The sequence below is a fragment of the Homarus americanus genome, unplaced genomic scaffold, assembly GCF_018991925.1.
Source record: "Homarus americanus isolate GMGI-L3 unplaced genomic scaffold, GMGI_Hamer_2.0 scaffold45562, whole genome shotgun sequence".
NCBI classification, from domain to species: domain Eukaryota; kingdom Metazoa; phylum Arthropoda; class Malacostraca; order Decapoda; family Nephropidae; genus Homarus; species Homarus americanus.
The window spans coordinates 11,083,884-11,110,459 of NW_024744839.1; the positions used below are offsets into that span (position 1 = coordinate 11,083,884).

The 26,576-nt window shown below is 45.4% G+C and overlaps 1 protein-coding gene across 1 annotated transcript in view; it reads right to left on the reverse strand.

Moving 5' to 3' along the window:
- LOC121878178 (protein O-mannosyl-transferase TMTC1-like) overlaps positions 1 to 9,987 on the reverse strand; it is a gene marked incomplete in the record, with an annotated part of 115,720 nt that extends 105,733 nt beyond the window's left edge. Inside the window, 1 exon segment of the mRNA XM_042384220.1 lies at positions 9,917 to 9,987. Coding sequence (XP_042240154.1) covers positions 9,917 to 9,919 — 3 coding nt within the window.
- Positions 9,988 to 26,576: the final 16,589 nt, after the last annotated feature.

Genomic DNA, 26,576 nt, shown 5'->3' on the forward strand with positions numbered 1-26,576 from the left:
GTGTTACGTATTGTTTCTTCAGACCCTTCAATCACGCTTGTGTAGCTCATCCAGACCCTTTCACCACAGAAGCTCATCCAGACCCTCACTACCCTCATAGCCTCACCCAGACCCTTCACTACCCTCATGTAGTTTCACCAGACCCTTACTACCTCATAGCCTCACCCAGACCCTTCACTACCCTCAGGTAGCTCCTCACCCAGACCCTTCACTCTTCTTCATGTGTAGTCACCCAGACCCTCACTACTGTGTCATCCGGTATTCTTCTTCTGTGTGGTCACCCAGACCCTCATCCTTCATGTGTAGCTTCCAGACCCTCATCCTTTCTTGTTTAGCCCTGACCCAGACCCTTCACTACCCCTTTATGTAGCTCCTCCATCTCTTCCTACCCTTTCAGTTGGTCACCCCAGACCCTTCACTACCCTTTCTTTGTTTAGCTTCATCTTATTATCGCCAAATTCTTCACTCACCCATCTTCATCATCTTTTGTTAGCTCCCTACCCATCTTACTACCCTTTCAGGTGTTTCACCCAGACCCTTCACTACTTTGTTTAGTTTCACCTGCACCTTCACTATTCTTATTAGGAAGTTCTCACCCAGACCCTTCACTACCATGCTCTCACCCAGACCCTCACTACTGTTCTTTCATAGTTCTATCGGGACCACACCGTTCTTTTTGGTGTTTCACCCAGACCCTCCCACCTGTCAACCAGACCCTTCACTGCCTCTTCTTAGGTTCACCAGACCCTACCTTGAGCTCACCTTGTGACCCTTTTCACTACCCTTGTCACTAGCCCTTCACTTACCCTTTGTAGTTTCCTCCAGCTCTTCACTACCCTTTCTTATTAGGTAGCTTCACCCAGACCCTCTTCCACTCCCTTTCTTGGTAGCCTCACCCAGACCCTTCACCCAGACCCCATACCTCTTTGTCACCCTTCACTCCCTTCTTCATGTCACTCAGACCTCACTACTCCTTTCTTTCATGTAGCTCCTCACCCAGACCCTTCACTACCCTTTTTCTTAGCTCACCCAGACCCTTCACTACCCTTCTTCTGTAGCCTCACCCAGACCCTCATTACCCTTTCTTAGTAGCTTCACCCAGACCTTCACCACCCTTTTCATGGTAGGCTCCTCACCCAGACCCTCACTACACGTAGCTCCTCACCCAGACCCTTCACTACCACGTGTGTAGCTCACCCAGACCTCACTACCTCAGCTCACCCAGACCCTTCACTACCCTGTAGCTCTCACCCAGACCCTCACTTGTGTAGTTCACCCAGCTCTTGCTCACCCTTCTTCATGTGTAGACCACCCTACCCTCTTGTAGCCACCCAGACCTTCACCTCCACAACCTCAGCTGTGTCACCCATCTTAAAGGTCAGCTTCCTCCACAAAATTCATCATCCTTCCATCAACTGACACTCTTCCCAGACACCACTGCCCATACCTTTCCTACCCATCCATCAGGTCTCTTTCAACTCGCCAGACCTCTACTACCCATAAAACCTGCCGTGCGTCACCACTATTAAGATCCTCCATGCCTCCATAACCCTCCTGGTACGATTCATTACCCCAGGACGCACTGAATTAAGCCATCCTGCAGCTGTGTGTGTGTGTGTGTGTGTGTGTGTGTGTGTGTGTGTGTGTGTGTGTGTGTGTGTGTGTTCACCTCACCGTCCTTCCACCAGTCTTCCTCTCCCCCACCCCACCCTCCACCACCTCATCCTCCTCCACATTCACCACTGCGCCATTATTTAACCTTATTTTTATTTTTTTCTGCTAAAAACAATGGAGAACCACCCTTTACTGTGTGTCACTGTCAGGGAGGGAAGGAGAGGGAGGGGAGGGGAAGGAGGGGAAAGGATGGTGAGGAGGAGGGAGGGATGGAGAGAGGGGAGGGAAGGAGGGAGAGAAGGAAGGAAGGATGTGGGGAGGAGGAAAATAGGTGAGAGGAGGTAGGGAGGAAGAATGGAGGAGGGAGGGGGTAGGGGGAGGGAGGCAGGAGGGTGGGAGGCAGGAAGATAAGGAAAGAAAGGGGGAGGAAGCAGAGGAGAAGGGAGGAGGTAGAGGGCAGAGGGAGAGGTTGGCAGGAGGGCAGGTGGGAGGTTTCAATGAGGGAGTTCCTGGAGGGAGGAGGGCTGGAGGATGGGAAGGGGGGGGAAAGATTGTTGGAGGAGAGTGAGGTAGGGGGAGGTAAGGAAGAGGATTGGGAGGGAGGGAGGTTGGGAGGAAGATAAGGAGAGGATGGGAGGGGAGGATAGTTGGATGGGAGGTGGAAGGTAAGATAAGAAAGAAGGAGAAATAGAGGGTGGGAAAGAAGGAGACAGAGGATGGGAGGAATGGATGGCAAGAGGGAGGAGGTGCAGAGGTGAGGAGGTGTCAGGGGGATGTGTAGGGAGGCAGAGAGGCAAGGAGAAGAGAAAGAGGAAGTCCTGGAGACAGGAAAGGAAGAAAAGGAATACAGGAGAAGAGAGGGAGGGGGGGGGAAACACAGAGGAGGGCGGGGAGGGAAGGAGAAGAGAGTAAATGAAGGAAGAGAGGGAGAGACGTGTACTGTGGTTTATTTAATGGACAGGAAACATAAGGTGTGGGAGGTGGGAGGTGAGAGACGGAGAGACTGTGGGAGGTGGAGGTGAGAGACGGAGAGACTGTGTAGTGGAGGAGAGATGGAGAGACTTGTGGTGGTGGAGGTGAGAGATGGAGAGGCTGTGTGGTGGTGGAGGTGAGAGATGAGAGACTGGTGGTGGTGGAGGTGAGAGACAGAGAGACTGTGTGGTGGTGGAGGAGATGGAGAGACTGTGTGGTGGAGGTGAGAGAGGAGGACTGGGGGGGAGGGAGAGAGAGGTGGAGAGATGGAGAGACTGTGGTGGGTGGGGTGAGAGATGGAGAGACTGTGGTGGTGGTGGAGGTGAGAGATGGAGAGACTGTGTGGTGGGAGGTGAGAGATGGAGAGACTGGGGTGGTGGGAGGAGATGGAGAGACTGTGGATGGAGGTGAGAGATGGAGAGACTGTGTGGTGGTGGAGGAGAGATGGAGAGAGACTGTGTGGTGGTGGAGAGATGGAGAGACTGTGTGGTGGTGGAGGTGAGAGAGAGAGACTGTGGTGGTGGAGGAGAGATGAGAGACTGGGGAGGGGAGAGAGAGAGAGACTGTGGTGGTGGGAGGAGAGATAGAGACTGTGGTGGTGGAGGTGAGATAGAGACTGTGGTGGGTGGAGGTGAGAGACGGAGACGTGGTGGTGGAGGAGATGGAGAGACTGTGGTGGTGGAGGAGAGATGGAGAGACTGTGGTGGTGGGAGGTGAGAGATGGAGAGACTGTGTGGTGGGTGGAGGTGAGAGAGAGACTGTGTGTGATGGAGGTGAGAGTAGGAGAGACTGTGGTGGTGAGGTGAGAGAGAGACTGTGGTGGTGGAGGTAGAGATAGAGAGACTGTGGTGGTGGAGGAGAGATGGAGAGACTGTGTGGGTGGGTGGAGGAGATGGAGAGACTGTGGTAGGAGGTGAGAGATGGGAGACTGTGTGGTGATGAGGTGAGAGATGGAGAGACTGTGGTGGGAGGAGAGAGGAGAGACTGTGTGGTGGTGGAGGTGAGAGATAGAGAGACTGTGGGTGGTGGAGGTGAGAGATGGAGAGACTGTGGTGGTGGAGGTGAGAGATAGAGAGACTGTGGTGGAGGTGAGAGACGGAGAGACTGTGGTGGTGGAGGTGGGAAGATAGAGAGACTGGTGGTGGTGGAGGTGAGAGATGGAGAGACTGTGGTGGAGGTGAGAGAGGAGAGACTGTGGTGGAGGTGAGACAGAGAGACTGTGTGGTGGTGGAGGTGAGAGATGGAGAGACTGTGTGGTGGGAGGTGAGAGACAGAGACTGTGGTGGTGGAGGTGAGATAGAGAGACTGTGGTGGTGGAGGAGAGATGGAGAGACTGTGTGGGAGGAGGTGAGAGATGGAGAGACTGTGTGGGTGGTGGAGGTGAGAGAGAGACTGTGGTGGTGGGAGGTGAGAGCTGGAGAGACTGTGGTGGTGGGAGGTGGAGAGCTGGAGAGACTGTGGTGGGAGGTGAGAGAAGAGAGACTGTGTGGTGGGAGGTGAGATGGAGAGAGACTGTGGTGGGAGATAGAGAGACTGTGTGGTGGAGGAGAGACGGCGAGACTGTGGTGGTGGTGGAGGAAAGATGAGAGACTGTGTGGTGGTGGAGGTGAGAGATGGAGAGACTGTGGTGGTGGAGGTGAGAGATGAGAGACTGTGGTGGAGGTGAGAGACAGAGAGACTGTGGTGGTGGAGGAGAGATGGGAGAGACTGTGTGGTGGTGGGAGGTGGAGAGATAGAGAGACTGGGGTGGTGGGAGGGAGAGACAGAGAGACTGTGGTGGGTGGAGGTGAGAGATGGAGAGACTGTGTGTGGGTGAGGTGAGAGAGAGAGACTGTGTGGTGGAGGTGAGAGATGGAGAGACTGTGTGGTGGTGGGAGGTGAGAAGCGAGACTGTGTGGTGGTGGGAGGTGAGAGTGAGAGACTGGTGGTGGGTGGATGAGAGCAGAGAGAGACTGTGGTGGTGGGAGGTGAGAGATGGAGAGAGACTGTGTGTGGTGGAGGTGAGAGATAGAGAGACTGTGGTGGTGGTGGATGAGAGATAGAGAGACTGTGTGGTGGTGGGAGGGAGAGATGGAGAGACTGTGTGGTGGTGGAGGAGAGATGGGAGAGACTGTGTGGTGGTGGAGGTGAGAGATGGAGAGACTGTGTGGTGGTGGAGGAGAGATGGAGAGACTGTGGTGGTGGTGGAGGGGAGAGACAGAGAGACTGTGTGGTGGTGGATGAGAGATAGAGAGACTGTGGGTGGTGGAGGTGAGAGATGAGAGACTGTGGTGGTGGAGGGAGAGAGAGATTGGTGGTGGTGGAGGTGAGAGATAGAGAGACTGTGTGGTGGTGGGGAGAGAGATGGAGACTGTGTGGTGGGTGGAGGTGAGAGATGGAGAGACTGTGGTGGTGGGAGGTGAGAGACAGAGAGACTGTGTGGTGGGTGGAAGGTGAGAGATGGAGAGACTGTGTGGTGGTGGAGGTAGCTGGGAGAGACTGTGGTGGTGGTGAGAGATAGAGAGACGTGGTGGAAGTGAGAGATGGAGAGACTGTGTGGGGTGGTGGAGGTGAGAGATGGAGAGACTGTGTGGTGGTGGAGGAGGAGAGCTGGAGAGAGACTGTGTGGTGGTGGAGGTGAGAGATGGAGAGACTGTGGTGGTGGTGGAGGTGGAGAGATGGAGAGACTGTGGTGGTGGGAGGTGAGAAGAGAGACTTGTGGTGTGGAGAGCTGGAGAGACTGTGTGGTGGTGGGAGGTGAGAGAGATAGAGAGACTGTGTGGTGGTGGAGGAGAGATGGAGAGACCGTGGTGGTGGAGGTGAGAGATGGAGAGACTGTGTGGTGGTGGAGGTGAGAGACAGAGAGACTGTGGTGGTGGAGGGGGGAGAGATGGAGAGACTGTGTGGTGGTGGGAGGGAGAGATGGAGAGACTGTGGTGGTGGAGGTGAGAGATAGAGAGACTGTGTGGTGGTGGAGGTGAGAGATGGGAGAGACTGTGTGGTGGTGGAGGTGAGAGATAGGAGAGACTGTGTGGTGGGTGGGAGGTGAGAGATGGGAGACTGTGTGGTGGGAGGTGAGAGATAGAGAGACTGTGTGAGGGAGGGGGTGAGAGATGGAGAGACTGGGTGGTGGTGGAGGTGAGAGATGGAGAGACTGTGGTGGGTGGAGGTGAGAGACAGAGAGACTGTGTGGTGGTGGGAGGTGAGATGGAGAGACTGTGGTGGAGGGAGAGATGGAGAGACTGTGTGGTGGTGGAGGTGAGAGATGGAGACTGTGGTGGTGGAGGTGAGAGATAGAGAGAGACTGTGTGGTGGTGGAGGTGAGAGACAGGAGACTGTGTGTGGTGGTGGGAGTGAGAGATAGAGAGACTGGGTGGTGGAGTGAGAGATGGGAGAGACTGTGTGGTGGTGGGGGTGGAGAGATGGAGAGACTGTGTGGGTGGAGGAGGTGAGAGATGGAGAGACTGTGTGGTGGTGGAGGTGAGAGATGGAGAGACTGTGTGGTGGTGAAGTGAGAGATAGAGAGACTGTGGTGGTGGGAAGGGAGAGATGGAGAGACTGTGGTGGTGGGAGGAGAGATGGAGAGACTGTGGTGGTGGAGGTGAGAGATGGAGAGACTGTGTGGTGGTGGGAGGTGAGAGATGAGAGACTGTGTGGTGGTGGGAGGTGAGAGAGAGGAGAGACTGGTGTGGTGGTGGAGGTGAGGAGTGAGAGACTGTGGTGGTGGGAGGTGAGAGTTAGAGAGACTGTGTGGTGGAGGTGAGAGACAGGAGAGACTGTGTGGTGGTGGAGGTAGAGATAGAGAGACTGTGGTGGTGGGAGGTGAGAGAGATGGAGAGACTGTGGTGGTGGAGGTGAGAGATGGAGAGACGTGGTGGTGGGATGAGAGATAGAGAGACGTGGTGGTGGAAGTGAGAGAGGAGACGGTGGAGGTGAGAGTGGAGAGACTGTGTGGTGGTGAAATGAGAGATAGAGAGACTGTGGTGGTGGAGGTGAGAGATGGAGAGACTGTGGTGGTGGGAGGTGAGAGTGGAGAGACTTGTGGTGGTGGAGGTGAGAGATGGAGAGACTGTGGTGGTGGGAGGTGAGAGATGAGAGACTGTGGTGGTGGGAGGTGGGAGAGATAGAGAGACTGTGTGTGGTGAAGGGGGAGAGTAGAGAGACTGTGTGGGTGGTGGGAGGGGAGAGAGAGAGACTGTGTGGTGGGTGGAGGTGAGAGATAGAGAGAGACTGTGGTGGTGGAGGTGAGAGATGGAGAGACTGGGTGGAGGTGGAGAGATGGAGAGAGACGTGGTGGTGAGGAGAGATAGAGAGACTGTGGTGGTGGAGGTGAGAGATGGAGAGACTGTGTGGTGGTGGAGGTGAGAGATGGAGAGACTGTGTGGTGGTGGGAGGAGAGACAGAGAGACTGTGTGTGGGTGGGAGGTGAGAGATGGAGAGACTGTGGTGGAGGTGAGAGATGGAGAGACTGTGGTGGTGGAGGTGAGAGATGGAGAGACTGTGTGGTGGTGGAGGTGAAAAGATAGAGAGACTGGTGAGGTGGAGGTGAGAGGGAGACTGGGTGGGGTGGAGGTGAGAGATAGAGACTGTGTGGTGGTGGAGGTGAGAGATAGAGACTGTGGTGTGGAGGTGGAGATGGAGAGACTGTGTGGTGGTGGAGGTGAGAGATGGAGAGACTGGTTGGGTGGTGGGAGGTGAGAGATGGAGAGACTGTGTGGTGGTGGGAGGGAGAGACGGAGAGACTGTGGGTGGTGGGAGGTGAGAGAGGGGAGACTGTGTGGTGGTGGAGGTGAGAGATAGAGAGACTGTGGTGGGGAGGAGAGATGGAGAGACTGTGGTGGTGGAGGAGAGATGGAGAGACTGTGTGGTGGTGGGAGGTGAGAGAGATGGAGAGACTGTGGTGGTGGAGGTGAGAGATGAGAGACTGTGTGGTGGGGAGGTGAGAGATGGAGAGACTGTGTGGTGGTGGAGGTGAGAGATGGAGAGACTGTGGTGATGGAGGTGGAGAGATGGAGAGAGACTGTGGTGGTGGAGGGAGAGATGGAGACTGTGGTGGAGGTGAGAGATAGAGAGACTGTGTGGTGGTGGGAGGTGAGAGATGGAGACTGTGGTGGTGGGAGGTGGGAGAGAGAGGACTGTGGTGGGAGGTGAGATGGGAGACTGTGGTGGAGGTGAGAGACAGAGAGACTGTGGTGGGGAGGTGAGAGATGGAGAGACTGTGGTGGGGGAGGTGAGAGATGGAGAGACTGTGTGGTGGTGGGAGGTGAGAGAGACAGAGAGACTGTGTGGTGGTGGAGGTGAGAGATGGAGAGACTGTGTGGTGGTGGGAGGTGAGAGAGAGAGACTGTGGTGGTGGTGAGGAGAGATAGAGAGACTGTGGTGGTGGAGGTGAGAGACAGAGAGACTGTGGTGGTGGGAGGGGGAGATGGAGAGACTGTGGTGGAGGTGAGAGCTGGAGAGACTGTGTGGGGTGAGGGGAGAGATAGGAGAGACTGGGTGGTGGGAGGTGGAGAGAGACGTGGTGGTGGAGGTGAGAGATAGAGAGACTGTGTGGTGGTGGAGGAGAGATGGAGAGACTGTGTGGTGGGAGGTGGAGAGACAGAGAGACTGTGTGGTGGTGGAGGAGAGATGGAGAGACTGTGTGTGGTGGAGGAGGAGAGAGGAGAGACTGTGTGGTGGTGGAGGTGAGAGACAGAGAGACGGTGGTGGAGATGAGAGATGGAGAGACTGTGTGGTGGTGGAGGTGAGAGACGGAGAGACTGTGTGGTGGTGGGAGGAGAGATGGAGAGACTGTGTGGTGATGGAGGTGAGAGATAGAGAGTCTGTGGTGGGTGGAGGTGAGAGAGATGGAGAGACTGTGTGGTGGTGGAGGTGAGAGATGGAGACTGTGTGGTGGTGGAGGTGAGAGATGGAGAGACTGTGTGTGGTGGAGGAGAGATAGAGAGACTGTGTGGTGGTGGAGGAGAGATAGAGAGACTGTGTGGTGGTGGAGGTGAGAGATGGAGAGACTGTGGTGGTGGAGGAGAAAGAGAGACTGTGTGGTGGTGGGAGGTGAGGGGAGTGGGAGACTGTGGTGGTGGAGGTGAGAGTTGGAGAGACTGTGGTGGTGGAGGTGAGAGACGGAGAGACTGTGTGGTGGTGGTGGAGGAGACAGAGAGACTGTGGTGGTGGGAGGTGAGAGATGGAGAGACTGTGGGTGGTGTGGAGGTGAGAGATAGGAGAGACTGTTGGTGGTGGAGGGAGAGATGGAGAGAGACTGTGTGGTGGTGGGAGGAGAGATGAGACTGTGTGGGGGGGTGGAGGAGAGATGGAGAGACTGTGGTGGTGGGAGGTGGAGATGGAGAGACTGTGTGGTGGTGGAGGTGAGAGTTGGAGAGACTGTGTGGTGGTGGGAGGTGAGAGAGAGAGAGACGTGGTGGTGGGAGGTGAGAGATGGAGAGACTGTGGTGGTGGGAGGAGAGATGGAGAGACGTGGTGGTGGAGGTGAGAGATAGAGAGACTGGTGGTGGTGGAGGTGAGAGACGGAGAGACTGTGTGGTGGTGGAGGTGAGAGATGGAGAGACTGGGGGGGTGGGGGAGAGATGGAGAGACTGTGTGGTGGTGGAGGTGGGAGAGACAGAGAGACTGTGTGGTGGTGGGAGGTGAGAGATGAGACTGTGTGGAGGGGGAGGTGGATGGAGAGACTGTGGTGGTGGGAGGTGAGAGGAGAGACTGTGGTGGTGGGAGGAGGAGAGACTGTGGTGGTGAAGGTGGGAGAGATGGAGAGACTGTGTGGTGGTGGGAGGTGAGAGATGGAGAGACGTGGTGGTGGAGGTGAGATGGAGAACTGTGTGGTGAGGTGAAAGATAGAGAGACTGTGGTGGGAGGTGAGAGATGAAGAGACTGTGGTGGTGGAGGTGAGAGATAGAGAGACTGTGTGGGTGGTTGGAGGTGAGAGATAGAGAGACTGTTTGGTGGTGGAGGTGAGAGAGAGAGACTGTGTGGTGGTGGAGGTGGGAGATAGAGACTGTGGTGGGAGGGGTGAGAGTTAGAGAGACTGTGTGGGTGGTGGAGGTGAGAGATGGAGAGACTGTGTGGTGGTGGAGGTGAGAGATAGAGAGACTGTGGTGGTGGAGGTGAGAGATGGAGAGACTGTGTGGTGGTGGAGGTGAGAGATAGAGAGACTGTGGTGGTGGGAGGTGAGAGATGGAGAGACTGTGGTGGTGGTGGAGGAGAGACGGAGAGACTGTGAAACTGAAAGACCGTGAGTGTCTTGTAGTTAGGTGTAAGTGTAGGAGGTTGTGTTAGATTAAATAAGACGAAGTTAAGTTAAGTTCGGTTAAGTTAGATTAAGTTGAGTTAAGTTACTCACCATAACAAGCAGCCAGAAGAGTCGTCGTATCAGAAGACTCAAGTGTTTGTCTGTTGGCTGTCCCGTCAGTAGTCTGGGGAGAAGGAAGAGGTTGTCTTATTATCATCCAGTTGGACAAGAGAATTTATATATATACATATTATAAATATACATATATTATTGTATATTATTATTATTACATATTATTATTATTATTATTATTATTTTTATATATATATATATATATATATTATACATATTATACATATTATTATATATATTATTATTATTATTATTATTATTATTATTTATTACTTTTATTATTGTGCATGCACAGGTGTGAATATGAGAGAAAGAGAAAACATCTAAAATTAAAACAGGAGAGAGAGAGAGAGAGAAAGAGAGAGAGAGAGAGAGAGAGAGAGTCACCTGGATACATAGTTTTAGTAAGTGAGGTCTCCCACGCGCACACGAGCAAGGCGGTGATGGCGTGTTTTTACAGAGCGTCCCAAATTTCAGACAATCCCTGCACGTACCACACTACCCTATCCTTCACGATCCTGGAGTTTTTCTGGTGGTCTGCTGGATCCGCCACAATGCCTCCTCCTCCTCTCAAGATAAAGCCCCCTGCAGTCCTCCTCCTGCTCTGTCGTCCTCAGCCCCTGCATCACTGGTCGTATCACCGACGCTTTGAGGCCCTGAGAGAGAAAACACAAGAAGGACAAAAATAAAATGTAGAAAGAGAGAGGGCAGAGAAGGAGAAGAAAAAGACGGACACAGACAGACAGACACACAGACAGACAGACAGACAATACTCATCTCATTCATCGGTGATTGGATCTTCTTGCCACCTGACTTCTTCATTTTGCTAAGAAATATGTCGACACCTATGGAGATCTTGAGTAAAGACGAAAGCTAAAGTTCCATTGTTTCCTAAATCACTGTAGGTGCGCGTGATCTAGGTATATGCTGATAACCACAAATTTGTGATCAGGTGAGAAGGCCAGGTACTTGACCATCTGACCTGACCACCAACCGTTGTGTGCTATTTAAAGATTAGTAGGGTCATTACCTAATACCTGACCATTGTGACCTGGTCTACCCTCCTCTGTATATATACACCTTGATTTGTATTACTCTCTCTAGTCTGTACTCACCCTGAAGATGTGAATTACACGAAGCCTTGGGAACTTCGTGTTTTCTTATTTCCTTGTGGTTATCAGCATATATATATATATATATATATATATATATATATATATATATATATATATATATATATATATATATATATATATATATATATATATATACACTGGAGGCATATTTCTTAGCAAATCAGATTGTAAAGCAAAATGGTAAAGGCAAGTGGTAAAGAAGAGCTAAGTGGTAAGGTCAAGTACAGTAGTAAAACCAAATGGTTGATCTAAGTTGCAAATTAAGTGATAGAGCCAAGTGATTGAGTCAAGTGCAAGAGTCAAGTGGTAGAATTAAGTGACAGAGCCAATTGATTGAGTCAAGTGGTAGAGCCAAGTGATAGTCAAGGGTGTTAAAGACAAGTGGTAGATCTTAATGGTAGAATGTGGTAAATCTAAGTGATAGGATCAAATGGTAAGACCAAGTGGTGGGTCAAGTGATAAAGCCAAGTAGTAGAATCAAGTTGTAAAACCAAGTTATAGCACAGAGATAAGTGGTGGAGTCCTGAGGTAGAGCTAAGTGGAAGAGTCAAGTGATAGATTCATAGTAAGAAAAGGAAAGTCATAATTACACAAAATATCAAAACAGGGAAGGGAAGCGGCTAGGGAAGGGTAAGGGATGAGGGATGAGGGTGAGAGATGAGGGGTGATGGTGAAGGGTGAGGGGTGAGGGGTGAGGGGTGAGAGATGAGGGGTGATGGTGAAGGGTGAGGTGGAGGGATGAGGTGAGAGATGAGGGTGATGGTGAAGGTGAGAAGGGATGAGGGTGAGAGATGAGGGGTGATGGTAAAGGGTGAGGTGGAGGGATGAGGGTGAGAGTGAAGGGTGATGGTGAAGGGGTGAGGGTGAGGTGGAGGGTGAGGGTGGGGATGAGAGATGAGGGGATGGTGAAGGGTGAGGTGAAGGATGAGGGTGAGGGGTGATGGTGAAGGGTTGAGGGTGATGGTGAAGGGTGAGGGGTGAGGGTGGAGGGATGAGGGGAGAGATGTGGGGTGATAGTTCAAGGGTGAGGTGGAGGGATGGAGGTGAGGTGAGAGAAGGGGGGGGAGGTGAGAGATAAGGGGTAATGGGTGAGGATGAGAGGTGAGGGGGAGGGATGAGGGGTGATGGGTGAGGGTGAGAGGTCAGGGTAATGGTTGAGGTAAGAAGAAGTGAGGGAGGTGGGAGAGGAGTAGAGAGGGAGGAAGGTAGGAGTGAGAGAGGTAAAGGGTGGGGGGAAAAGAGTGAGAGAGGTGAGGGGTGTGGTAAGGAGTGAGGGTGAGGTGAGGAGTAAGGGAGGTGAGGGGAGGTGTCACAGGAGGGGAAGGAAGAGGGAAATGTTATCACTGACCAAGAACAAGAATAAATAGAACTACGAATATAATAATAAAGGAGAGAATAATTGCGGGATAAAGCATATTATAACAGGATAATATAACACATAATATAACAGGATAATATAACACATAATATAACAGGATAATATAACGCATAAGATTGCAGGATATTATAACTCATAAGATAGCAGGATAACATAACACATAAGATATCAGTATAACATAACACATAAAAAGCAGGATAATATAACTCATAAGATAGCAGGATAATACAACACATCAGATAGCAAGATAATATAACACATAATATAGCAGGATAATATAACACATAAGATAGCAGGATAATATAACAAGTAAGATAGCAGCACAATATAATGCATTAGATAGTAGGATAATATAACACATAAGATAGTAGGATAATACAACTCATAAGATAGCAGGATAATATAATGCGTGAGATAGCAGGATAATATAATGCGTGAGATAGCAGGATAATATAACACATAAAAAACAGGATAATATAACACATAAAAAAACAGGATAATATAGCACATAGAATAGCAGGATAATGTAACTCATAACATGGCAGGATACATTAAAATGTTGTATTAATAATTCAATAAAGGGTGAAATAGGAACCGAGTCTTATTGGGTAGAAATCACGGAAGGAAGAGAAAAACTAATTATGGGAGTGATTTACAGGCCCCCAGGTTTTGGGAAAGAAGCAGCTCAGCCTATGGCAGGAAATGAGTAGGGGAAGAAAATATAACAACCTGTGTGACATGGGGGATGCAATCTCAGAAATATTGGACAGGACAACATTGTAGATAATCACGAATCTGAACAATTTCCTAGATGCAGACAGACAAATTTTTTAAACAACTAATTACAGAAATCACTAGAGATGACAATATATTTGACCTAGTATTAACAACAAAGAAAATATTATCAGAGATAGCATTACAGTAGGGGAAGAACTAGGTAAACAGTGATCACAGAGAAATCAGGTTCACCTCAAATTAAACAAAAACAATGCTAATTTGGTCAGAGTCCTAAACTTTCGGTTGGCGGAGATTATCAGGTTAAGACAGTACTTCCAGGTGAGGTCACCTGGGAACAGTCACGTCAGTCACCAGTAGGAAGGGGTAAGGTCATAGATGACACAACAATTAATCATGACTATAATATATTCACTAGTATACCACATAAAAGCACAAGAGCCAAAATATAGCCCACAGAAAAACTAGGGCCCAACAAGAATGAGCCAAGGTGGATGACCAGAAACTTAAAACATGGCAGGTAACAAAGAATCCAAATATATAAATAAAACAAAGGGAGGGGAGGAGCAGCTCAGAAATAGGGTATAATGAACTATCTAGGAATGTTAAGAAAAAACGTAAGGAAAGCAAAAAGAGAGACTATGAAATCAAAAAACAGTGAAGAGAATCCAAGGCGAACTTAAGGATTTTTTCCAGGTATATAGGAACAAAGGTCAAGGATGTTGGGCCTTTTAAAAGTCAGGGGAGGGAGAAGTGATAAATGCAGTGCAGAATACAAAGCATTTGAACAGCCATTTTATCAAGCTTTCAAGGAGAGAGGAAAATTCGAGATGAAATTCCAGAGGAGAAACTTGATATCTATGGGAAAGGAAGAAGAGAAATTTAAGAACATCACTATCAGAAAAGAGGATGTTCTTAAGAAGATAAACAAACTAAAGTAGCGCCAAAAATCCCCAGGGCAGGATGAAATTTTCCTCGAGTCTTGGAGAAAGAGTGTAGGAAAAGATTAGCAGACCCTGTAAACTTATTTACATAAAATCATTACATTGACACAGTGAGTTAAAGCCAAGACCTAGAAACAGGCAAATGTAGTACCCAGATTCAAAAAGGGAGAGAGCATCAGGAGCCAAATTACCGGCTCATTAGTTTGCGACAGCAGTAGGGAAATTTCTTGAATTGATTATAGCAGGTAACATCCGATCGCATTCAGAGAAAAGCAAATTAATTCCATGACTCATTACGGAAGTTAACAAGGAAAATCTTTGTTCAACAAATTCAAGGACATTTTGTGGTGAAAGTTCGAGTAGTAGAGATAGCCTATCGAAAACATGATACATGCATTTAGACTTTAGCAAAGCATTTGATGAGTACCGCATCAGAGGCTTCTGGAGAAAAATTTAGGCTCGCGGTATCGAGGAAGTTTTTAAACTGATAAAATCCTTGCTACAACTGATAGAACGGCAAGGTCAAGGAGATGTTAAATCTGAGGGGGCCGGAACCAGTGGGCCCTTAGGGTTGTAAGTACTAGGCCCACTCTTGTTCATAATCTACATAAACGATCTAGATATCGGGACCAGCAGTGACATAAGCAAAGCCAGGATGACACCAAAATAGGCGGCAGATTAATTCAGGCAGGATGCAAATGCATTACAGAAGGATCTAAATAACTGCAGGGGTGGTCTGAAAAAATGGCAAATGTAAAATTCAACACCAGCAAGTGCAGTGTACTTAATATTGAAGCAACAAATACTGTAAAATGTATAAGAAAGCCTAACAATATCAATCAGAGAAGTTGATTTGTGAAAGAGACCTAGGGTACTTTTGTAAGCCCGGGACCTATAGCTCTAGACTACAGTGCGTTAATGTTCAAAAACAAGGCAACAGAGTATTGGGTTTATATCTAGAAGTGCAAGTAATAAGAGTGCAGAGGTCTTATTGCAACCATATCTTGCGCTAAATGTACGCACCTCGATTATGCGAGTTCAGTTCTGGTGCCTTATTATAGAATGGACACCAATTCATCACAGTTTGCAGCTAAGAACATTTAAAAATGATTCCGGGACTGCAGAAAACCCACATCAGACAGAAGCAATAAACTAAACTTGCATTCCCAGAAAGACGAAGAGTGAGATATGACAGAAGTATTCAAGTGGCAAAAGTGAATCAATAAAGGTGATATAGATAAAGTTCTATAATAGGTGATATAGATAAAGTTCTTATAATATCCGAGCATATGATAGCAGGATACTATAACGCATAAGAGAGCAGGATAATATAACACATAATATAACAGGATAATATAATGCATAATATAACAGAATAATATAATGCATAAGATTGCAGGATATTATAACTCATAAGATAGCAGGATAACATAACACATACGATATAGGTATAATATAACACATAAAAAAACAGTATAATATAGCTCATAAGATAGCAGGATAATATAACACATCATATAGCAGGATAATATAACACATAAGATAGCAGGATAATATAACAAATAAGATAGCAGGATAATATAACACATAAGATAGCAGGATAATATATAAATAAGATAGCAGGATAATATAACACATAAGATAGGGATAATACAACTCATAAGACAGCAGGAATATTACATGCATAGAATGAGGATGATATAACATACAAAAATAACAGGATAATATAAAAAAAACAGTATAATATAACTCATAAGATAGCAGGATAATATAACACATCATATAGCAGGATAATATAACACATAAGATAGCAGGATAATATAACACATAATAGCAGGATAATATAACACATAAGATAGCAGGATAATATAACAAATAAGATAGCAGGATAATATAACACATAAGATAGCAGGATAATACAACTCATAAGACAGCAGGATAATATTATGCGTGAGATAGTAGGATGATATAACATACAAAATAGCAGGATAATATAACACATAAAATACCAGGATAATATATCACATAGAATAGCAGGATACTGTAACTCATTAGAGCAGGATAATATAATGCATAAGATAGCAGGATAATATAAAGGATAGCAATAAATATAATAATAAGATAGCAGGATAATATAACACATATTATAGCAGGATAATATAACATATAATATAGCAGGACAATATAACGCATAAGATAGCAGGATAATATAACACATAGGATAGCAGGAAAATATAATACATAATATAGCAAGATAATACAACGCATATGATAGCAGGATAATATAACATATAAGATAGCAGGATAATATAACGCATAAGATAGCAGGATAATATAAACACATAAGATAGCAGGAAAATATAACACATAATATGTAGGATAATATAACGCATAAGATAGCAGGATAATATAACGCATAAGATGCAGGGATATAATAATAATATAAGATAGCAGGATAATAAAACACATAAGATAGCAGGATAATATAACACATAAGATAGCAGGATAATATAACACATAAGATAGCAGGATAATATAACATAAGATAGCAGGATAAATATAACTCATAATATAGCAGGATAATATAACACATAAGATAGCAGGATAACATAACACAAAAGATAACAGGATAATATAATGCATAAATAGCAGGATAATATAACACATAAGATAGCAGGATAATATAACACACAAGATAGCAGGATAATATAATACATAAGATAGCAGGATAATATAACACATAATATAGCAGGATAATATAATCACATAAGATAGCAGGATAATATAACACATTAGATAGCAGGATATTATAACACATAAGATAGGAGGATAATATAACACATAAGATAGCAGGATAATATAACACATAAGATAGGGATAATATAACACATTAGATAGCAGGATAATATAAACACATAAGATAGCAGGATAATATAACACATTAGATAGCAGGATAATATAACACAAAAGATAACAGGATAATATAATGCATAAGATAGCAGGATAATATAACACATAATATAGCAGGATAATATAACACACAAAATAGCATAATAATATAATGCATAAGATAGCAGGATAATATAACACATAATATAGCAGGATAATATAATGCATAAGATAACGAGATAATATAACACATTAGATTGCAGGGATATCATAACACATAAGATAACAGGATAATATAACACATTAGATATCAGGATAATATAACATTATAATGATAATATAATGCATAAGATAGCAGGATAAGATAACGCACAATATATAGTGATAATATAACAGTACTTACGTCCTATTATATTAGGGGTAATTGTAATTGTAATTTCACTTCTATTGATTAAGTGTGTATTTATTTTATTGAATTCAATAAAAATTAGTCAACTCAGAAAAAACTATTGGAAAATATACTACACATGAACACACTGAGACCAACACACACACACACACACACACACACACACAATGTCAACAGTTCACACAGAGAAAATTTTGACCCAGAGTAAGGCGGCCTAACAGACATGGCCAAAGTTCCTCCAGACATAGTTGGCTGTCAGACACCACCTATCTCTCAATCAAGATGGTTCCAGACATAGTTGGCTTCCAGATACTACCTGTCTCTCAAACAGGTTGGTCAGGAAGGATGGCAGATTTACGTGTACTGTAATTGAGAGTTGGTCCACGTAGGTGTACTGGGCCTCATAGGCGACATAGTACACAACACCTCTCTGTTCACCTCAAAGAGTGACCTGAAAAAAAGGATCTCTGACGTCACATTACAGAGTACAGCCATTGAGCACTTTCATGAGCATGATTTTCTCATGCCCAGGTGTGTGCCAGGTTGTTTACACAGCTGGGGTATATCCGGGACACATGTGTAGAGCCCAGAGATGACAAAGTGTGTGGGTGTGTGGACGTGGTTTGTCCTCCACAGGTAACGAGGGAGGAGGAATGTTGTCCTCCACAGTTGACGATGGAGGTGGTATGCTGTTCTCCAAAGGTGACGATGGAGGAGGTATGTTGTCCTCCACAGGTAACGAAGGAGGAGGAATGTTGTCCTCCACAGGCAAAGAGGGAGAAGGAATGTTGTCCTCCACAGGTAACGATGGAGGAGGTATGTTATTCTCAACAGGTGTCGAGGGAGGAGGTAAGTTGCCCTCCACAACTGACGAGATAGAAGGTATGTTGTCCTCCACAGGTGACGAGGGAGAGCGTGTGTTATCTTCCGTAGGTGATGAGGAAGGACATGTGTTTTCCTCCACAGGTGACGAGGGAGGAAGAATGTTGTCCTCCACAGGTGACGAGGGAGGAGGTATGTTGTCCTCCTTAGGTGACGAGGGAGGAGGCGTACTCCAGCAGAATCTCACAAGGCGTGGCAGGTCGTCCCAAGACACAACAGAGTCGTCTTACAGATCGATGGTGAGGAACTGTCCTGTTCCAGCCACCTGCAATATTCACAGCTGGTCGTCCGAGATAACTGTGGCGCCACCTGCTAGTTTATATATCTGTTCCTTGATTAAGACTACTCAGGTGTACTAAGTCAACTTCCATAAATAACATTATTATCGAGATGTGTCAGGTATACATCCAGGTGTATATGAGTCACGTTTACATGGAGTGAACGGATGTAAATAATTTGTGTTATTCTGTTTGTTATCACCGAAGTAAGAAGTCAAAGTACGAAAATATAATATATTTTTTTACATTTATAGATTAAAAGTTTACTGTCTATAATCACTGAACTTTCATGAATTATTTTCTAATGGTATTCAGCTCGTGAACTCCAGTAAGGCTCAGGTGTACTCAGCAGTACTAGTAAATGATGTACATATAGTGGTACTCTTTTCCTCCCTCCCCTCGCTGAAGGTGAGGTGAATCATTCTGCTGATGATGTATGATGCTGAGGGCGTCAAGTGGAGCACACACCATGTACACCACCAGAGGAGCAACAATATACACGTAATAATAACCTACCAACACACATTCACCACTCCACTAATTAACAACCTCCCAGATGCAGGTGAAACAACTTTAACCATTTCTATTCAAGTAAATTTTCTCCGAGATAACCCAACATTTGTTTACAGTAATATTGACAAATGATTTACGTTTATGTCTGTCTTGAAGGTTAATGAAGTAAAGGAAACAGGCGAAGAGGTTACATGAAGTCAACAAGTGAGGTCCATCGCTTATTTAAATGTTGTCTTATGTTATGAACCAAAACACTAATTATGGTTATAAGATTGGTTTATATTATTTGTATATATATATAAAAATATAGTTACATATGAAAACTTCAGACACACCTATTTTTACCCTAGAAGTAAGGTGATGACGTCACTTAAAGGACGAGCATCGCATGCGTTATGTGCTGGAAGAGCAGCCTCGTCCTTGATGGTACCATTGTCACTGTACCACACTCATGACAACCTTACCTACTACACGGTGCCCTTGTTATTGTGCCACACTCATAGTTGTCTCAGCTGTGTTCATAATGCTGACAAACTTTCTCACTACATTAAACACACATTACCGAAGATTTATGGAAGTCTGGAGTGAGTAGGATGTGTTGCACCCACACAGGTAAACAGTGTAAGAGTGTAAATGTTGTACAGGTCCACATGGTAGGAGAGGATGAAGGAAGATAAGGATGACCGCTTCTTGGTCGGGGAAAGCACCATGAAGGAGGCACCAGTCAGGAGACATCATGTAGGAGGCATCAGGAACGAGGCACCATGTAGGAGGAATCAGGAAGAAGGACACCAGGAATGAGGCATCAGGAAGGAATCACCAAGAAGAATACATCAGGAAGGCGGCACCAGGAAGGAGGCACCAGGAGGGAGGCATCAGGAAGGAGGCACCATGAAGAAGGGAGGCACCAGGTAGGAGACTTCGGGAGGGAGGCACCAGGAAAGAGGCACCAGGAAGGAGGCACCATGTAAAAGGTACCAGATAGGAGGCACCAGGTAAGAAGCACCAGGGTGGAGGCACCAGGAAGGAGACACCAGGTAGGAGGCTTCGGGAGGGGGAGGCACCAGGAAGGCACCAGGAGGCTTCAAGGAAGGACACCAGGAAGTAGGCACCAGGAAAGAGGCACCAGGTAGGAAGCACCGGGTGGGAGGCACCAGGAAGGAGACACCAGGTGCTTGGGAGGGAGGCACCAGGAAGGAGGCTTCAGGAAGGAGGCAAGGAGGCACCAGGAAGGAGGGCACCAGGTGGGAGGCACCAGATAGGAGGCACCAGGTACAGGGTGGAGGCACCAGGAAGGAGGCACCAGGAAGGAGGCCAGATAGGAGGCACCAGGTAGGAAGCACCAGGGTGGAGGCACCAGGAAGGAGGCTTCAGGAAGGAGGAACCAGGAAGGAGGCACCAGGTAGGAGGCATCAGGAAGGAGGCACCGGGAAGAAGGCACCAGGGCAGGAGGCACAAGGAAGGAGGCACCTGGAAGGAGGCACAAGGAAGAAGGTACGGGTAAGGAGGTACTAGGAAGGAGGCACCAGGAAGGTAGCACCAGATTGGAGGTATCAGGAAGGAGGTACCAAGGAGGAGGCACCAGGTAGGAGCCACCAGGTAGGAGGCACCAGGTAGGAGATACCAGCTGGAGGCGCCAGGCGGAGGCACATGGTGGAGGGACACACCTTACCTGTGGTAAGAGAGGACGGCTGCCAAGAAGGTGAGAGACGCCAACAAGTCCGCCCGGCCCACCAGACCCGTGACCTGTGGGAAGAACAACACAGGTCACACCTGGAGGAAAAGACCCATCTAGACCCGTGGCCTGTGGGAAGAACAACACAGGTCACACCTGGAGGATGAAGAACCATAACACTTAGAGGATAAGACATCACCTATGAGGACAACTACGACTGTCCGAGGGCTCCTTCTGAGGTTGTTATCACACGAAATTCAAGATATGATTAGAACTATGCCGATTTTTTTAAAGTATATAATCTGTTAATATTTCTCTATATAAGGTACGGAATTATTGAGCAAACCGCTTACCCGTGATCAAGGAAAATTACAAATGGCACAACGAAATTAGAAGAAGTGTGTGAGTGTGTAACTGTCAACAAATTCTCTCCTCGTTGACTGTCGCTGTGAGTCTTCAGCTGTTAATCATGTAAAGTACTGCAGTACTATCTCTCGATATCCCGAAGAAACACAAATATAATTTTGTAGTGCAATGGTGACGGCCTCAATTTGCAATATTAAACAATAACACAACATCACTACTGATGTTAAAAGTAATATCATGTAAAGTGTGTATAATTCATGTAAACGCATTATTCTCCATACAAGCTGCCACAATCCTCCCCACCCCACTTTGTTACCGCGTTCTCTCACTCACATATTAATAAACTGTATATATCAGTTGTCGTGTGGTCAGGGTTTTTTGGTCAGCTCTTCACTCTGTGTCTGGAATATTGACCTTTACTTGATGTGGTCACTCGTTGTATAACCAGACTGCCAGTTGTTGTGTACATGAAGTTGTTTAATATATTCATTGGATGTCGGAGTGTTCACAAAGGCAATGGTTGTTGTGTCTGTTATAGGTGCTTCAGCTGCCAAGATTGTGACGCACTATTCACTAGGTGTGAGTTTTATGTACTTCAGTTGTCAGGGTTATGAAGCACTGTTCACTCGGTGTTAATTTTAAGTGCTGCAGTTGCCAGGGTTATGAAGCACTGTTCACTTGGTGTTAATTTTAGGTGCTTCAGTTGCTAGGGTTATAAAGCACTGTTCACTAGGTGTTAGTTTTAGGTGCTTCAGTTGGCAGGGTTATGAAGAACTGTTCACTCTTTGTTAGTTCATACTAGCAGTTCACCTTTATATACATCTTAAGACATAAGTGATTCTCTCTTACTTGTTGCTGGAGTTAGTAAAGCTCTATATTCTATTAACTATTGCATTAATATTAAGACATCATAAATTATCTCTCTTTTCCCTCCACCATCATAATTAAGGGTTAACAAAAATAATGTGTGATGTTTGTAATGTAACTTTGATAAGACAACCAGAGAGGCGGCTTCATACAACAGGTAGTATCTTTCACTTCTGGCACCATGGAGGCACCCGACCATGCCAGTGCCAACAACCAGGCCAGCATCATCATACATACCATATAGGAACACAAATAGTGGATCGTGGTCCTCCGGGGAGGTTGTAAACACAAACTTTTCAGGTCAGTTTTTAACTTTTATCAGTCATGAAAGTTGTGCATGAAATGGGAGTTATACCTGTATGCCAAACCTTTTGTGACGTAAACATCGTGTTATTTGTAAATAAACTCGAGTTTTTTGTAGATGACTGGCGATGAAGACCTTAATGTGTAATATTCTTGTCCACTTTTTACTTGTTATGCTCTTGATCACATCTATACTAGTGTTATGTTCTTGTTCACATATACTACTGTTGTGTTCTTGTACACATATATACTTGTGTTATGTTCTTCTTCACATACATACTACTGTTATTCTAGTATTATGTTTTTATTCACATATATATTTGTGTTATGTTCTTGTTAACTTCTTACCTTATTATGTTCTTGCTCAAATCAATACTAGTGTTATGTTTTTGTTCATACTTGTGTTATGTTCTTGTCCACTTTTTACTTTGTTATGTTCTTGTACACATCTATACTGGTGTTATGATTTTGTTAACAGACATACCAGGTGGTACAATGTCACCTTCTCTCAGACTTTACATTAGACTCGATCAACATTGAGCACTCTGACATAACCATTACCCAAAACTGTCAGAGAACGACAATACTTCCAGACAGTGGCAAGAAAATGTCCGCTGCCGTCAGCAACACTAAACATGGCGCCCCAGGAAGGAACTAGGAGCAATGAATTCCGAGTCTTAAAGTGAAGAGCATTTAATTTCCTTTGTACAGGTAGAATACTGAGGATTATACTGTTTGTCATTATGGTGATATGATTATAATCTTGAGTAAATATTAAGCGTTTTGAGTATGAGAAAGTTAAATCATCGTCTTCAAAATATTACATCACTGTCTTTAAAAAGGTTAAACTATCATCCTCTAAGGGTAACATATATTTACCGCTCATTATATTCATGCTTATATCCTGGAGCTGCCACAACCTTATAAATACTAACAAGTTATCGTGGGCCCTTCGTGCCCGGTGGCGAGCCCGGTTGTACAGTTTACCGAACCGTGAAAGTTCGAACGATCGCGCTTGGCTAGCGCGCAACCGCCGGAAGGATGTCAGCGTACAGCGGCATCGTTTTCCATCGTAAATAAAATGGTTAATTAATGCCTTCCTAAAGAAACCATCGACATGGGACCAGGTTTGTTCCACTCTACGAATTTTTTTGCGATTTTTCCACCAAGTTTGATGAAAAGTGATTGTGCCATTTCGGCTGCCCAGAACAGACAAACACACAGACACACGGCTATTCCTATAGTATATGAAATAATCATGGTCGTGGTTGGTATAATCAGGGTCGTGGTTGTTATAATCATGGTCGTGGTTGTTATAATCATGGTCGTGGTTGTTATAATCATAATCGTGGTTGTTATAATCATGGTCGTGGGTGTTATAATCATAGTCGTGGTTGTTATAATCACAGTCGTGGTTGTTATAATCATGGTAGTGGTTGTTATAATCATGGTCGTGGTTGGTATAATCATAGTCGTGGTTGTTGTAATTAGTCGTGGTTGTTATAATCATGGTCGTGGTTGTTGTGGCCATGCTTGTTATAATCATAGTCGTGGTTGTTATAATCATGGTCGTGGTTGTTATAATCATAGTCGTGGTTGTTATAATCATGGTCGTGGTTGTTATAATCATGGTCGTGGTTCTTCTAATCATGGTCGTGGTTGTTATAATCATATTCGTGGTTGTTATAATCATAGTCGTGGCTGTTATAATCATAGTCGTGGCTGTTATAATCATAGTCGAGGTTGTTATAATCATGGTCGTGGTTCTTCTAATCATAGTCGTGGTTGTTATAATCATATTCGTGGTCGTTATAATCATAGTCGTGGCTGTTATAATCATAGTCGTGGCTGTTTTAATCATAGTCGTGTTTGTTATAATCATGGTCGTGGTTCTTCTAATCATAGTCGTGGTTGTTATAATCATGGTCGTGGTTGTTATATTCATGGTCGTGGTTGTTATAATCATGATCGTGGTTGTTATAATCATGTTCGTGGATGTTATAATCATAGTCGTGGTTGTTATAATCATAGCCGTGGTTGTTATAATCATGTCGTGGTTGTTATAATCATGGTCGTGGTTGTTATAATCACAGTCGTGGTTGTTATAATCACATTCGTGGTTGTTATAATCATGGTCTTGAGTGTTATAATCATGGTCGTGGTTGTTAAAATCATATTCGTGGTTGTCATAATTATAGTCGTGGTTGTTATAATCATAGGTGTGTTTGTTATAATCATGGTCGTGAGTGTTATAATCATGGTCGTGGTTGTTATAATCACAGTCGTGGTTGTTATAATCACATACGTGGTTGTTATAATCATGGTCGTGAGTGTTATAATCATGGTCGTGGTTGTTATAATCATATTCGTGGTTGTTATAATCATAGTCGTGGTTGTTATAATCATGGTCGTGGTTATGATCATAATCGTGGTTGTTATATTCATGGTCGTGGTTGTTGTAATCATGATTGTGGTTGTTATAATCACAGTCGTGGTTGTTATAATCATGGTCGTTATTGTTATAATCATAGTCGTGGTTGTTATAATAATAGTCGTGTTGTTATATTCATAGACGTGCTTCTTTTATTCATAGTCGAGCTTGTTATAATCATAGAGGTGGTTGTTATAATCATAGTCGTGGTTGCTATAATCATAGTCGTGGTTGTTATATTAATGGTCGTGGTTGTTATAATCATGGTCGTGGTTGTTATAATCATGGTCATGGTTGATATAATCATAGTTGTGGTTGTTATAATCATGGTCGTGGTTGTTATAATCATGGTCGTGGTTGTTATATTCATGGATGTGGTTGTTATAATCATAATCATGGTTGTTATAATCATGGTCGTGGTTGTAATAATCATGGTCGTGGTTGTTATAATCATGGTCGTGGTTGTTATAATCATGGTCGTGGTTGTAATAATCATGGTCGTGGTTGTTATAATCATGGTTGTGGTTGTTATAATCTTGGTCGTGGTTGATATAATCATGGTCGTGGTTGTTATATTCATGGTTGTGGTTGTTATAATCATAGTCGTGTTTGTTATAATCATGGTCGTGGTTGTTATAATCATAGTCGTGGTTGTTATAATCATTGTCGTGCTTGTTATAATAATGGTCGTAGTTGTTATAATCATGGTCGTGGTTGTTATAATCTTGGTCGTGGTAGATATAATCATGGTCGTGGTTGCTATATTCATGGTTGTGGTTGTTATAATCATAGTCATGGTTATGATCATTGGAGATGTTCGGGGTACTTGGTTCTAACTACAGGAGTACGCAAACACCTGAAGAGTTCTGTGGGTTCTTATTAATGGAAATATATAGGGTAGGGTGGTCCCGAAATGGGGTTAAAAAATTTTTCAGAATATGATCCACTGCCCTTTTATAGAACTACCAAAATAATATAACCCAAACAATTTCTAAGCAAATTAGGGATGTTTGAGGGTGCCACCAGTCAGGGCACAACTTGACTAACACTTAATATATATATATTATATAATGGCGGGTTGTTGACATATTGTGCAGGTGTCTGTATTCTGTCAATCCATGAATGAGCTTAGGTCTATCTGTGAGTACATATCCAATTGGACTTATAGAGAATTTTTTTGTCACTTCTTTGTACTCATTATCAAGCTCAACATCCTAGACTCTACAAACTGGATGTTGGGTGTGAGTTTGTGTTACCTATTGTCCCTAAATTATATATCATATAATACTAATAATAGTAATGGTTTCTCTCGGGCGACATGTGATAAGTGGTATACTAGCAGCTTCCAGATGTCGCCAGGCACATTTATCTAAGCGTGTGGTAACATGAAACAGGGGCATTGCCACACGCTACTGACTAGAGAAATAATGTGTATATATAGAGTACATACATGGTATACATACAACATACATAATATACATACACCTCCCCCCCCTATACGCTCATAGCAAATTCTTGAGCAGACTTTTTCCTGTGGATCCGTTCTGAGCGTCGAGGGACTTAATCACTGGGGTAGGAATGTGGGACTCAGCACTGGTGATGGGGTCAGCGGGATGGGATGCGTTACGGGGCGGAGGAAACGGCGGTTCCTCCACCACACCCAACCGCTGGGTAACCGCACCTGGTAGTCCCGTGACCTGCCGAGACCCATGACTAAGCCCAATTTGTCCCAACGTAGGGAGGTCGGGTCCTGGACACGGACTTGGGTGCCGACACTCAACCTGGGGAAAGGACGGGCGTGGTCGTTGTGGCGGGCGACGACGTCTTGAATAC